The sequence below is a fragment of the Coregonus lavaretus genome (genome assembly GCF_964263955.1).
Source record: "Coregonus lavaretus genome assembly, chromosome: 27".
Lineage (NCBI taxonomy): Eukaryota > Metazoa > Chordata > Actinopteri > Salmoniformes > Salmonidae > Coregonus > Coregonus lavaretus.
In genome coordinates this window covers 31,621,299-31,634,722 of record NC_140014.1, presented here as the reverse complement: position 1 = coordinate 31,634,722, position 13,424 = coordinate 31,621,299, and the positions used below count along the sequence as shown (strand labels likewise).

The window sequence follows — 13,424 nt, the reverse complement described above, 5'->3', positions numbered from 1 at the left end:
AGTTGCAGACAGGATTTCCGATCTTTCAGTGGATTTGGACAGCCAGTTGAAGCAAAAAGTAAAGTCATTTATTGCGTTTTCGGTTACAATTGATGAAAGCACAGACATTACTGGCCATTTTTTCATCCGTGGAGTTGATGACACATTGACCGTCACCGAGGAGTTCGTGGAGTTGGTGCCGATGACAGATACGACAGCAGCTGATATTTTTACCGCACTCGTCGGCGCGCTGGACAGGGTCGGAGTGGACTGGTCCCGCGCTGTCAGCCTGGCTACAGATGGTGCGCCCTCAATGATCGGGAAAAAAGCAGGCGTTGTGACAAAGTTCAGAGAGAAAGTGCAATCTGCAAATGGAGGACGTGATTTTTTGACTTTTCACTGTATTTTGCACCAGGAGGCTTTGTGTTGCAAGTCATTAAAGATGGATAACGTCATGAAGGTGGTCATCCAAACTGTTAATTTCATCCGATCCAGAAGCCTGAATCACCGTCAGTTTGACAGCCTTCTCAGAGAGAAAGACCACATCTATGGCCTGCCATACCACACTGAGGTAAGATGGTTAAGCCGAGGTGCTGTGCTGAGGCGTTTCTTTGATTTACGAGAAGAAATTGAACAGTTCATGGAAGAAAAGGGCAAACCAGTGTTAGAATTTCATTCCGCAGAATGGATGCCGGACCTTGCATTTATGGTGGATGTTACAGAGCACCTGAATAACTTGAACAAACAGCTGCAAGGGCGCAACAAAGTTGTCACGCAGTATTATGACAGCATACGTTCTTTCAAGTTGAAGCTGTCATTGTGGGAGACGCAACTTGCCGGTGGTGATGCAGCTCACTTCCCCTGTCTGAAAAATGTGTGCGCGACCCAACATGTGGCAGACATGAAGCGGTTCAAAGATAAAATAACTGGACTGTTACGGGAGTTTGAGCAACGCTTTCAGATTTATGTTTATATGTTTTTATGTTGATGTGCTATTGTTTTTAATTGATTTTATTTTATTTGTATATTTAACCTATTCTTGACTCTGTGGTTCTTGCACTTGTTTGGGGAACAGGATTTCATTATTTTTATCTACATTTCTGCCTGAGAAATGACACCCTGATATAGTTCTGTGATCTGTGATATACTTCTGTGAATCACTGAGGCATTGTGTGTTTGTGTGTTCTTTGTCCTCAGAACTTTCAAATAACTTGAGGTGTTTTATGATTAATAGTGATGTTGTGCTTTTGGACACTGTCCTCAGGCTCCAGCTTTATGTTTATATGTTTTTATGTTGATGTGCTATTGTTTTTAATTGTTTTTATTTTATTTGTATATTTAACCTATTCTTGACTCTGTGGTTCTTGCACTTGTTTGGGGAACAGGATTTCATTATTTTTATCTACATTTCTGCCTGAGAAATGACACCCTGATATAGTTCTGTGATCTGTGATATACTTCTGTGAATCACTGAGGCATTGTGTGTTTGTGTGTTCTTTGTCCTCAGAACTTTCAAATAACTTGAGGTGTTTTATGATTAATAGTGATGTTGTGCTTTTGGACACTGTCCTCAGGCTCCAGCTTTATGTTTATATGTTTTTATGTTGATGTGCTATTGTTTTTAATTGTTTTTATTTTATTTGTATATTTAACCTATTCTTGACTCTGTGGTTCTTGCACTTGTTTGGGGAACAGGATTTCATTATTTTTATCTACATTTCTGCCTGAGAAATGACACCCTGATATAGTTCTGTGATCTGTGAAACAGTTCTGTTAATCACTGAGGCATTGTGTGTTTGTGTGTTCTTTTTCTTTAGAATTTTCAAATAAACTTGACGTGTTTTATGATTAATAGTGATGTTGTGCTTGTACTATTTTGGACACTGTCCTCAGGCTCCAGCTTTATGTTGTATGTTGATCGTATTAAAACAAAGAAAACTATCTGAAGTTGTTGTTTTTAAGTTATATATACCATGATTTTTCCGGTCCGGCCCACTTGGGAATAGATTTTCCTCCATGTGGCCCCTGAGCTAAAATGAGTTTGACACCCCTGATATAGACCATGCATAGGCTATATGCATGGTCAAATATGTTAAAATACATTTTATCAATATGTTTTTGGGTTCATTTCTGGAGGTGGAAATTATATTTTAGATGGTGTCAGCATCATTTTATTTTCATTCATTTTGTATATCAAAATTATCCCGGGGAGGACCCCACACCCCCTAAGCAAGGGGACTGGAATTGGTCAAACTCGCAGTTTAATGCATGTACAAAATGATCCTCTTTCCCTAAAAGCATGATTATCATGGCTTTCTTACATGAAAGGGAGGTTAACTTGGCCCCAGACAATGGATCTGACATCGACTTAAGTTTCAGTCATGGGATTTTTTCTTTCTTTAACCCCTGTCATTTTCTCTCTTTTATCTCGTACACCAACAAACCTCATCATATTTATCTGTGTCGTCTGTGTGTGTCTCTGTAACAGGCTGTAAGCTGCTCTTCAAGCATGACATGAAGGGGCCATGGCGGATGTGTGCCTACTGTGCAGACATCAGCCCCAAGATGATCCACAACCACTTTGGTGGCAAGATGCAGGAGTTCTGCAGGGAGGCGTGCATGTCAAATTACACTATTCTTTTCTATGAGGTCAGAGCTAAAATCATCTGTATGCATGTTGACCTCTGGGGCTGTATGTAGCAAGCATCTCAGAGTAGGAGTGCTGATTTAGGATCATTTTAACATGGACAGCAGGGACCTGATCCTAGATTAGCGCTCCTACTCTGAGACGCTTTATGAATTTGGCCCCTGGTCTCTCACTCTCTAGATTGATTACCTTACAACCACTTCCTGGTTTGATAACTGGGAGCTGTCTATGTAGTCCACAAATGGTTGAAGCCCTTTGAATTGCTGACCTGTTTGTTGTCCTTCCCTCCCCAGATGGCTAAGTGTGAGTGCTGCAGACGTCAAGGGAAAATGAAAGAGCAACTGAAGTGTTTTGGGGCTGTGAAGCACTTCTGTGCCCTGGAGTGTGTCATTCAGTACTGCTATCAGACCTTCCAGCAGCACCCTTGGACTAGCAACGGCACCACTGCTACACAGGGTACTACTAAATTAGATACTCAATTCAATTCCTTTTGAAATCTACTATCTGGTTGTCTGACGTATTGCTACATATCCGTTTAAATGACGGATTTAGGCATACTACTGTCTCTCATCTTTTCCCTTCTTTCTCCAACTGTAGGTCCATCCCAAACTCCATTCCCCTTCTCCAAGCCGGCTCCTGTCATTGCTGATGTTGTATCGTTGGCCACCTCTCCTGCTGGCCAGCCCCATGCTACGGCTGCCACTGCCCTCACAGGTAGCTAGCACACTCATCTAGAACACTGGCTAACACTGAACACGGTTAAGACATTGTGAAGAAGAGGTCTAGTAATATAAGCTTTGTAGTTAAGACTGTTTTTTTGTTTTGCTTGCAGGAGCTCTTCCTACGTCTAACTCTCATGGCAAGAGCCTGGGCGATGCGAGCACCCAGACGGATGCCATGAGGATCTTAGCCCGCCGGAGGATCATGAAGAACAAGGCCATCATCTGTAAACCGCTCATGCTGGACCAGCAGACCAGCTGCCAGATTCAGACGCAGACCACAGAGAAATCAATGGGTACAAAAACACCATCCAAAACAACACCCTGCAATTCTTGTAATTTGCTACTTTAAAAAAACATGTATATAGTTTTATTATTTACAACGAACCAGCTACTTTTTAAGATGCCCCATCCATAAAGTTATAATATGTGCACATTATTTGTAAATCAGACCTTGCACTACATGTGCATAATATGTCCAGTTTGTTTAAAGTGTTAGTAATGACCTCTGATCATCATCCTCTCTCTCGTTGTTGATGTTATTGTTGTTTAGGGTTCGCAGAGACTGGGTTTACGTACACAGAGAACGGGGAGAAAGTGCGGTTGGTTGTGATGCCTGTTCCTGTGCCAGTCTTCATTCCAGTGCCCATGAACCTGTACAGCCAGTACACTCCTGTGCCCATGGGTATTCCTGTGCCTGTACGTCTGCTCTGCGTCCTCTCCTCATGCCCACATCCACTGTCTCTTTATATACCTCAGAGTAGATACTTTATTTTCCATTTTTCAACGAGAATTACCGGGAAGTACCCATCCCTGATGTCCTTAACTCACATGCCCCCCACAAACACCCTTTTAATGGTCTGTTAACTTAGCTGGTTAAGACATATTATTCTGTTCCCTGTGCTCTCTGTCCAGGTGCCAGTGCCCATGGTAATACCCCCCTCGTTAAGCCGTTCAGAGCTCGAGGACAGGAAAGACGATGTTCCATGTCGGACCATGGCCGAGCAGGAGGACAGGAAAGACAAACCTGTCTCCCATGGAGGTGAAGAGAATAGTTTATACTCTGAGCTGTGGCTGTGTATCATGTATGAGAACGTTACTATCTTTATTGTTGCTTGGCACACCAGCCGACTGCTGCAATCTTGAACAGGTCTCTCTTGCAAAATAGATTTTACCTCCATAATGAGACTAACCTGTATTAATAGATAGGCACAGTGTTTGAAAAGCAACCTGTTAAACGAAAATCACTCTTTGGTGGAGGCTCTTACTGAACGGTTAGATAACATGTTGTCTGTCTGTGGTGTTTATCCACAGATCAAGGCAGCGCATACAGTGGAGACCTGGAGTCGGAGGCTGTGTCCACCCCCCACAGCTGGGGTGGAGAGGACGAGTCCACCTCCGCATCCAACCCCCAGAGAGGGGCCGAGAGGCCTACCGACCACCCCAGCACAGCCCCCTCCTCCCCCAGCATGTTGGACCTGGAAGCTGACTACCCCCCTGGTGAGAAAGGTTCTGAGAGCATCAACATACATTTATGAGCTCTCCCATGTTCCCAGGTTTTATTTTGTGAAAAATATTTATTCAGACTTTATTTATACAGTTAAGTCCGTTAAGAACAAATTGTTATTTGCAATGATGAACTTGCAAATTCCCACAGATCACATTTGTATCATCTGTATAATTAAGCAATAAGGCCAGAGGGGGTGTGGTATATGGCCAATATACCACGGCTAAGGGCTGTTCTTATGCATGACGCAACGCGGAGTGCCTGGACACAGCCCTTAGCCGCGGTATGTTGGCCATATACCACAAACCCCCGAGGTGCCTTATTGCTATTATAAACTGGTTACCAATGTAATTAGAGCAGTAAAAATACATATTTTGTCATACCTGTGGTGTACGGTCTGATATACCACGGCTGTAAGCCAATCAGCATTCAGGGCTCGAACAACCCAGTTTATGAAATGGTATGAATAAATTAATCTAAATAAAGTTTTTAATGTAAATATGTCAAATATTTCAATATGTTGGTAACCCGTTGTATAAAAGTGAAAGTGCCCTTGAAGCCGGTGTTTGGAGGATATATTTTCATGGTTTGCCGGCCCTCGACTTCATTTTGGGCCTAACAATACCCGTTCCAATATATCCCCCAAACACCGGCATCTCGGGCATCATCACTTCACTGTGGATTCCATGCTGTTTCAGAGTCGTTTGATCCTGATGCAGTGGAGGGGCAGAGACTGACTGTAAAGATCAGAAGACGCAAGAGACCCAGAGACGGCTTCCCTCCCAGTAAACGGGTATGTCAATGCTATAGGCTGTGTCCCAAATGGTACCCTATTCCCTTTATGTTTTGACCGTAAAAGTAGTGCACTATAAAGGGAATAGGGTGCCATTTGGGATGCACCCTTAGTCTACTGGTCACATGGGCTAGGTGATGGTAATATAACACTAGTAAAAAAGTAGTCGTATAGTAATATAATGGTAACATAACTAGTTAGTTAGGTAGAATGACCTCTATCACATCAGCGCCATTATTACTATTGACTGCAATAGGGTTGTGTTATTAGATAATAATGTCAAAGATATTATACAGTAAAAGTGGTTTCTTCTACTATGTTAATTGATCCAAATTTTTTCTCCTTTCCCTTTCTGTCGGCGGTTGTCTATATTGCAGAGTTGTAAGCGAAGTGGGACTATTGACATGGTGGAGCACACTGTTTCACTCCCTCCTGCCAGATCAAAACTCCATCACAAGTATGGGGTGAAAGCCTGGAAGAATTGGGTCCTGCAGAGGAACAAGCAGATTGACTGTGAATTTTCCAAAGACGCCTGTGAGTCAAATCTAACTGCACAGACCAATTTTAGGTCTTTGCTTATCATGTAAATTGATTGATTTGTTAATTAAAGTGTCTTGCAACATTTCAGATGCCCAGCCCATATGATCTTAAAACATGTACCTTGTGGTGTTCTGTGTCCCATCTTTCTCCATATGGCAGCTAAATCCATGGTTCCCTAATCTGGTGTTCTGTGTCCATGTTTCACCCTTACAGCAGCTAACTCCGTGGTTGTGAAGGAGAACGTGTTGCAGTGTAACTCCTTTGAGCTTAGTTACGGCCTCTGTCATTTCATCAGTGAGGTCCGTCGCCCCAACGGTCAGGCCTACCCTGCTGACAGCATCTTCTACCTCTGTCTGGGCATTCAGCAGGTATTGAGCCTCCATGTTACTCCCTAGTATTTAATTTGTATTCAATGCTTTGTTATCCAAGGTACTCCCAGTTAATCCTTATACCTTATTCCATACTATGTTATCCACTACGGTACCAGCTTTTCTGTCTGTCAGTGGCCATACTGGTTATAGTGATGTGATGTCAGCTAATACTGTTTGCAAATGTGGGATGTGACAAATTGAAGTTTTTCTTAATATTTAAACATTAATTTTTCTTTTTGGTTTTGTGTTAAAACGATAAGAAAAATTCATAAAATTCCATGTGAATTCACAATGCAGCTGTGCTGCTGCCAGCAATGTTTTTTTGTTTCACGGTGAGTCCCTTTGAGATGGTTAAGCATTGCACCTGTACTCTGCGGGTCCCGACAGAGATCATTGCAGCGTGGTTGTTCAGACAGACGACTGGGATTAATGATTTTTTTTGTCCTGCAGATTATTTAGAAACAGACCTCTTTCTGCTCTGTATGTGTCAGTCTACCTGTTGTATTAAAAACAAATCTTTGTCACATTATTCACACTCTCAGAATTCGCTGCTTCAACTTCAGTAGCCTTCCTCTCCTCTTCTAGTTGGGCGTGTGAGATCAAGTGTGCCTAGTATACAGTGCATTCGGAAAGTATTGAGACCCCTTGACTTTTCCCACATTTTGTTACGTTACAGCCTTATTATAAAATGGATTAAATTGTATTTTTCCCATCATCATTCTACACACAGTACCCCATAATGACAAAGCAAAAACTGGTTTTTAGAAAATTTTGCTAATGTAATAAATATTAAAAACGGAATTATCACATTTACGTAAGTACTCAGACCGTTTACTCAGTACTTTGTTGAAGCAAATTTGGCAGCGATTACAGCCTCAAGTCTTCTTGGGTATGACGCTACAAGCTTGGCACACCTGTATTTGGGGAGTTTCTCCCATTGTTCTCTGCAGATCCTCTCAAGCTCTGTCAGGTTGGATGGGGAGCGTCGCTGCACAGCTATTTTCAGGTCTCCAGAGATGTTCGATCAAGTCCAAGTCCGGGCTCTGACTGGGGCCACTCAAGGACATTGTCCCGAAGCCACTCCTGCGTTGTCTTGGCTGTGTGCTTAGGGTCGTGTCCTGTTGGAAGGTGAACCTTCGCCCCAGTCTGAGGTCCTGAGCACTCTGGAGCAGGTTTTCATCAAGGATCTCTCTGTACTTTGCTCTGTTCATCTTTCCCTCGATCCTGACTAGTCTCCCAGTCCCTGCCACTGAAAAACATCCCCACAGCATGATGCTGCCACAATCATGCTTCACCGTAGGGATGGTGCCAGGTTTCCTCCAGACGTGACGCTTGGCATTCAAGCCAAAGAGTTCAATCTTGGTTTCATCAGACCAGAGAATGTTGTTTCTCATGGTCAGAGTCCTTTAGGTGCCTTTTGGCAAACTCCAAGCGGGCTGTCATGTGCCTTTTACTGAGGAGTGGCTTCCATCTGGCCACTCTACCATAAAGGCCTGATTGGTGGAGTGCAGCAGAGATGGTTGTCCTTCTGGAAGGAACTCTGTCAGTACCATCGGGCTCTTGGTCACCTCCCTGACCAAGGCCCTTCTCCCCTGATTGCTCAGTTTGGCCGGGCGGCCAGCTCTAGGTAGAGTCTTGGTGGTTACAAACTACTTCCATTTAAGAATGATGGAGGCCACTGTGCTCTTGGGGACCTTCAATGCTGCAGATATGTGCCTCGACACAATCCTGTCTCGTGGCTCTACGGACAATTCCTTTGACTTCATGGCTTGGTTTCTGCTCTGACATGCACTGTCAACTGTGGGACCTTATATAGACCGGTGTGTGCCTTTCCAAATCATGTCCAATCAATTGAATTTACCACAGGTGGACTCCAATCAAGTTGTAGAAACATCTCAAGGATGATCAATGGAAACAGGATGCACCTGAGCTCAATTTCGAGTCTCACAGCAAAGGGTCTGAATACTTATGTAAATAAGGTATTTCTGTTTTTGTTTTCTTATAAATTTGCAAACATTTCTAAAGACCTATTTCTGCTTTGTTATTATGGGGTATTGTGTGTAGATTGATGAGGAAGTGTTTATTTAATCCATTTTAGATTAAGGCTGTAACGTAACAAAATGTTGAAAAAGGGAAGGGGTCTGAATACTTTCCGAATGCACTGTATGTGTGGTCTCATTGAAATAGAGTAGGAGGCCTATGCATGGATGGCCAATCATTGGCAGTTATCTTTCCAAGGAAATGTACTTCCTAAATATGATTAGGCTATAGTTTACTTCATTGCCTAGAAATAAATATTGATCACCCACCCAAAATCGTCCCACTCCTAAAAGGTAGGCAAAACAAAATAATAGCTCAAGAGAAAGTGCAAGTCTCTAACTCAGCTCTCTTCAAACTAGCATAATATTATTGGTTGATATAGCCCAGTAATATGATAGTTTAATATAATCGATCTCTTAGGTTATTTTTGTGCGTATTGCCTATAGGGCGCAAAATTGGCTGGGACCATGGCTGGCAGGTGAGCTGCGTCACGTACCCCTAAAATAACATTGTGGGACTGCGGTTAAGTTCAAACCAGCTCTTGCTGTAGCGGGTGGGATTTGGGACAGAAAAGCTACGAGTGCAGGCGGGAGCGGGATGAAGCGATCAGCCACGCGCAGACCCCTAACCTGTACTACCCCTGCTGGGGCTCAATTCCACCTCGCAACGTTTGCATTTCCTTCTCATTTAACTTCTCAAAGTATTGCCATACAGGTCTTGGCTGCTGTCGCTTGCCTTTCTCTGCCATTTTCCCAACTGTTAATGAAGTTGACGTGGTGGTGGAGAGTCTACTCCTAAATAATTCATTTCTCTACTCCTTGCACGTCGACTCCCATTTCTCAGTGTCAAGATTCAATATTTTTGGAATGGAGGAGACTGATTAGTTGCCATACATACCGACAACACTAACACTTGCATCTTTCATAACGATCTATCAAGGGATTGAGAGAGAGGGGAGGTGTACAGTATAGGCAGGTTGACCACCAGACAGACAGTCAGAACCGTGCACTGGGCCTATATATCAGCAATCAAAAGCTGTATCTCGCAATGGAATGCTGTGTATCGCAATTTCTTGGCTTGCAATGTCTCGCAACTTCAGTAAAGCAGGACCTATCATCAATGAATAGGCTAGGATATTGAGATGACTGAGATGCAACACTTCGCTCTCACACAGTCACACATAGTATCTGCGCATGTGCACGGGTTGTTCACAGCGTGGTAGCTAGAGCACCAAAACAGTGGAGGAGTTGAGCCTCGCACTTTTGCTATAGTAACTACTGCCCCAGGGGCAGCAATATCAATTGTATTTGCCCCTCTGCCAAATATGATATACAGTACCTAATGCCTCTCTCCCTCACCATCTCTCATTTGTCTCTACAGTATCTATTTGAGAATGGAAGGATAGAGAATATCTTCACTGATGTGCTCTACCACAAGTTCAGCATGGAGATGACTATGATGCTACATTACTGGAGACCTACCCTGCTGCCCAGCGGTAAGAATATTTCTAGTCGTCTTCTTCTCCTCTTCTACCCCTGTCCTATCCCTTTAATATCGTTGGACCATTTGAAACACATACACAATGATGACACATACCTCTGTCCCTCCTGCCACGGTTTCTCTCTAGGCTACCTGCATTCCCGTGTGGAGGAGGAGTACCTGTGGGACTGTAAACAGCTGGGAGCCTACTCCCCAATCGTGCTGCTCAACACCTTGCTCTTCTTCGGCACCAAGCTGTTCCAGTTCAAGACCCTGGGCCAACACAGACGCCTGTCCTTCACCAATTTCACCCACTGTACCAGGGTCACCAAGAACGGCAAGAACGCCTTCCTGAGGTTTAGGCCTGGTCAGGATGTGTCAGACACCCCCGGTGAGTTGAGTTCCGACCTCAATGGTGTTCAAGGCTATCACATTCTATTTTATTCTATTCAACTTTCTTTATCCCATTAGGGGCAATTAAGAAAGGCATTTCCATATCACTAGCAATAACATCATCCACAAGTTCCATAATGTGCTAGGTTGTGTGTTGATGTTTTCTCTTTTGTGCGCATATCCAGAGCTTCTAGCTTTGTCTGCCAAGAAAAGTCTGGATGAAGAGGATGGTGACATGGAGATGCCTGAGAACACGGAGAACCCACTACGCTGCCCTGTCAGACTCTATGAGTTCTACCTCTCCAAATGGTGATTACATAGTACATCTTTATTTCTGTTATATTTCACCCTTAAGTTTACTGTAGCTATATGACTTGTTTGAGATATTGACAATGTTTTAATGCCTCAATGTTTTGCAGTCTGAAAAAGAGAAATGGAGAATATTTCTGTAATGGCTGCCTGTTGATAATTCTATAATCCTCTTCCTTTGTCTCCACCTGCAGCTCAGAGTGGGTGAAGAATAGACCAGGCCTGTTCTACTTGCAGCCAGAGCTCTCCTGTCACTCCAACAGCCTGCTGTGGTATTCTGGCCAGCAACTAGAAGGCCCTGCGCTGGAAAGCATGCTCACACGCATCCTGGCAGTCCGGGAGGTCCACCTGGATGAGCTTCCGCTGCATAATCACTATACTGAAGCCTCAGCAGCTTCCACAGATGATGACAATGACCGTTTGTAGTGGAAATAACCTACTCATGGAATGGCGCCCTATTCCCCATATAGTGCAGTGCACTACTTTTGAACAGGGCCCATAGGACTCAAAAGTAGTGCACTATATAGGGGATAGGGTGCCATTTGGGCACAACCATGGACAAGCCGCAAACATGCACAATCATGTAAAGACCCTATACGATAAGATACTGTCTGACACTTCATTTAGTTTTTCATTATGTCTTTGTTTCTAGATTCTAGTTTTAGATGATTAATGGAATTATGTCTAACAAAACATTAAAATACTGTTCATGTTACATTCGTTTCTGTTTGTTTTTCTAGTTTAATATAGCTGAAAATGTAATTGTTACTTTCTACCAATCTGCCTTATTCTGAGAACCCACACAACTAATTCCATAGTCTTGATCATCCAAACTACTAACTAAACCAAGGTGATCGCATGATATTGTACATCGTTTTGTTGTTTGTTTTGTTTTTTGTATGGATCCCTCTGTTGTGGACTTGAATAAGAAACATGATTATGCAAAGGACGTTTCTGTCTGCTCTGTTGTCTGAAGGGATGAAAAGAACCTGACTGAGAATACAACTCATAAACCAAATGGAAACGTTCCTTCACTGTGAAAGTCATCATTTAGATTTCTGAATAATGTTATGGTAAATTACCTGTATGCAAATCTGCGTGGAGTTGAGTCGTTCTCATCTGCTTGACTGCATGATTTAATAATTGATGGTTCAAAGGTGGGGTGATGTATCTGTGGTGCTCGTGCTTTAGCAGTGCGGAGTTTGGTTATTGTACAGCACATGATGTGTTGTTGGACAAATCATTTAGAAGAGATAAACCACATTCTCATAGCATGTGCGAAAGGGCATGAGTGGGAGGGAAGAGGGCACTGGACTGAGAGAAGTGGTACTTGGGGATTGAGTGTGTTGAGCTAAGAAGAGTTTGTGTGGGAGAGAGAGATGGAGGCAGGTAAAATAAACTGCAGGCTTTATTCTCCTGTATCCCTCAGCCAAGCCAAACACATTGAAAGTGGTTATATAACAGAACATGTTTTGTTTGCTATACCTGTTTCTGATTCGTTTTGAATGATGTAATTTCAAGGATATCATTCTGTCAATGTCACATGCATCACCTGTGTAAAATGGAGATGGCGAAGCTGTGACTGTCCTTCTTTTCACCACCTCTTTAGAAACGTCTGATTTCCCCTGCTGATTCATGTCTGGGGAGGAAATCAAAGCCCACAGAGGTCAAACCTAAATCGAGAGAAAAGGGGACAGAGAGAAAGAAAAAAATAGAGAAAGTTAGTCTTTAACAGAAACCTCTTAACAAAAGCCCTGAAGCAGCCTTACAAACATGGGGGAGGGGAATCTGCAATTGTGTGAGGGCGAGAGATGGAGAGCGGGTGAGAGAGAGGAGGGGGGCAGTGTGCGTTGGTGTTCAAATAAGAGACCATTTGTCAAATAATCAGTGTCTCTGAGCAGACGAGGATGATTAACATGGTTTCTTAAACCTTTAATTTCTTCATTTCAGAAAGGCTGTATTCTGGAGCGCAAGCAAAGGTGTGGATTAATCAGATACCATGGAAATGACAAGTTTTTGACTAATTTATTGATGGGGACGATGGAAGTTGATGACAGCAGAGACTAGTATGAGGAGAAGGCGATGCGGAGATAGACAAAGGGAAATACTTTGGGGGTTCTGAATGGACCAGCACAGAGAGAACAGTGAGTTACCCAGCAATCATGTTGAAGTCGTGTGTTATTTTTTGAAGCTGCAACTCTATTCAACACCTTGCAAATCTGTTTATGTGTTGTTGGCTGCAGTTCTGTCAGAGGAAGCGAGCGAAATTGTTCTTTAATATGCCTCTGTATGACTAAAAATAATTTCTCCAAGCTCCTCTATTGGTATTATTGAGAGGAGAGAGAGGCGGTTTTAATAGACTTTACAGATGGTAAGCTGAATATTTATCATATTTGCAACTGACTATTGCATGATGAAAAGGAATGCGCTGACATGCATCATACTAATTTTTAAGTTGTCTCCCTGCACCTCTTGTATATCTAGTATATTTCAATTACCATCTCTTTTTGGACTACTCTTTTTGGAACATTTACTGACAGTAATTTCTGCTGGTGGTGGATAGAACACTATGGGGAAGCCTCTTAGTCGACCGGGTTGCTTCGGGCAGTGCCCCTGCTGCCTGCAGAAGAGTGTGGACGGGGATGGC

General features: G+C 43.1%; 1 protein-coding gene across 1 annotated transcript in view; it reads left to right on the top strand.

Annotated features, from left to right (window-relative positions):
- The window catches only part of LOC311102687 (zinc finger MYM-type protein 4-like), a 28,977-nt gene extending 17,485 nt beyond the window's left edge, over positions 1-11,492 (top strand). Inside the window, exons 14-27 of the mRNA XM_084144058.1 lie at positions 2,468-2,628; positions 2,920-3,082; positions 3,224-3,340; positions 3,459-3,641; positions 3,899-4,044; positions 4,261-4,387; positions 4,660-4,845; positions 5,551-5,645; positions 6,023-6,179; positions 6,399-6,553; positions 9,977-10,091; positions 10,224-10,466; positions 10,654-10,777; positions 10,972-11,492. Coding sequence (XP_084000184.1) covers positions 2,468-2,628; positions 2,920-3,082; positions 3,224-3,340; positions 3,459-3,641; positions 3,899-4,044; positions 4,261-4,387; positions 4,660-4,845; positions 5,551-5,645; positions 6,023-6,179; positions 6,399-6,553; positions 9,977-10,091; positions 10,224-10,466; positions 10,654-10,777; positions 10,972-11,203 — 2,204 coding nt within the window. The 3' untranslated portion in view covers positions 11,204-11,492. The remainder of the gene's footprint in view (positions 1-2,467; positions 2,629-2,919; positions 3,083-3,223; positions 3,341-3,458; positions 3,642-3,898; positions 4,045-4,260; positions 4,388-4,659; positions 4,846-5,550; positions 5,646-6,022; positions 6,180-6,398; positions 6,554-9,976; positions 10,092-10,223; positions 10,467-10,653; positions 10,778-10,971) is intronic.
- The last annotated feature ends 1,932 nt before the right edge of the window (positions 11,493-13,424 follow it).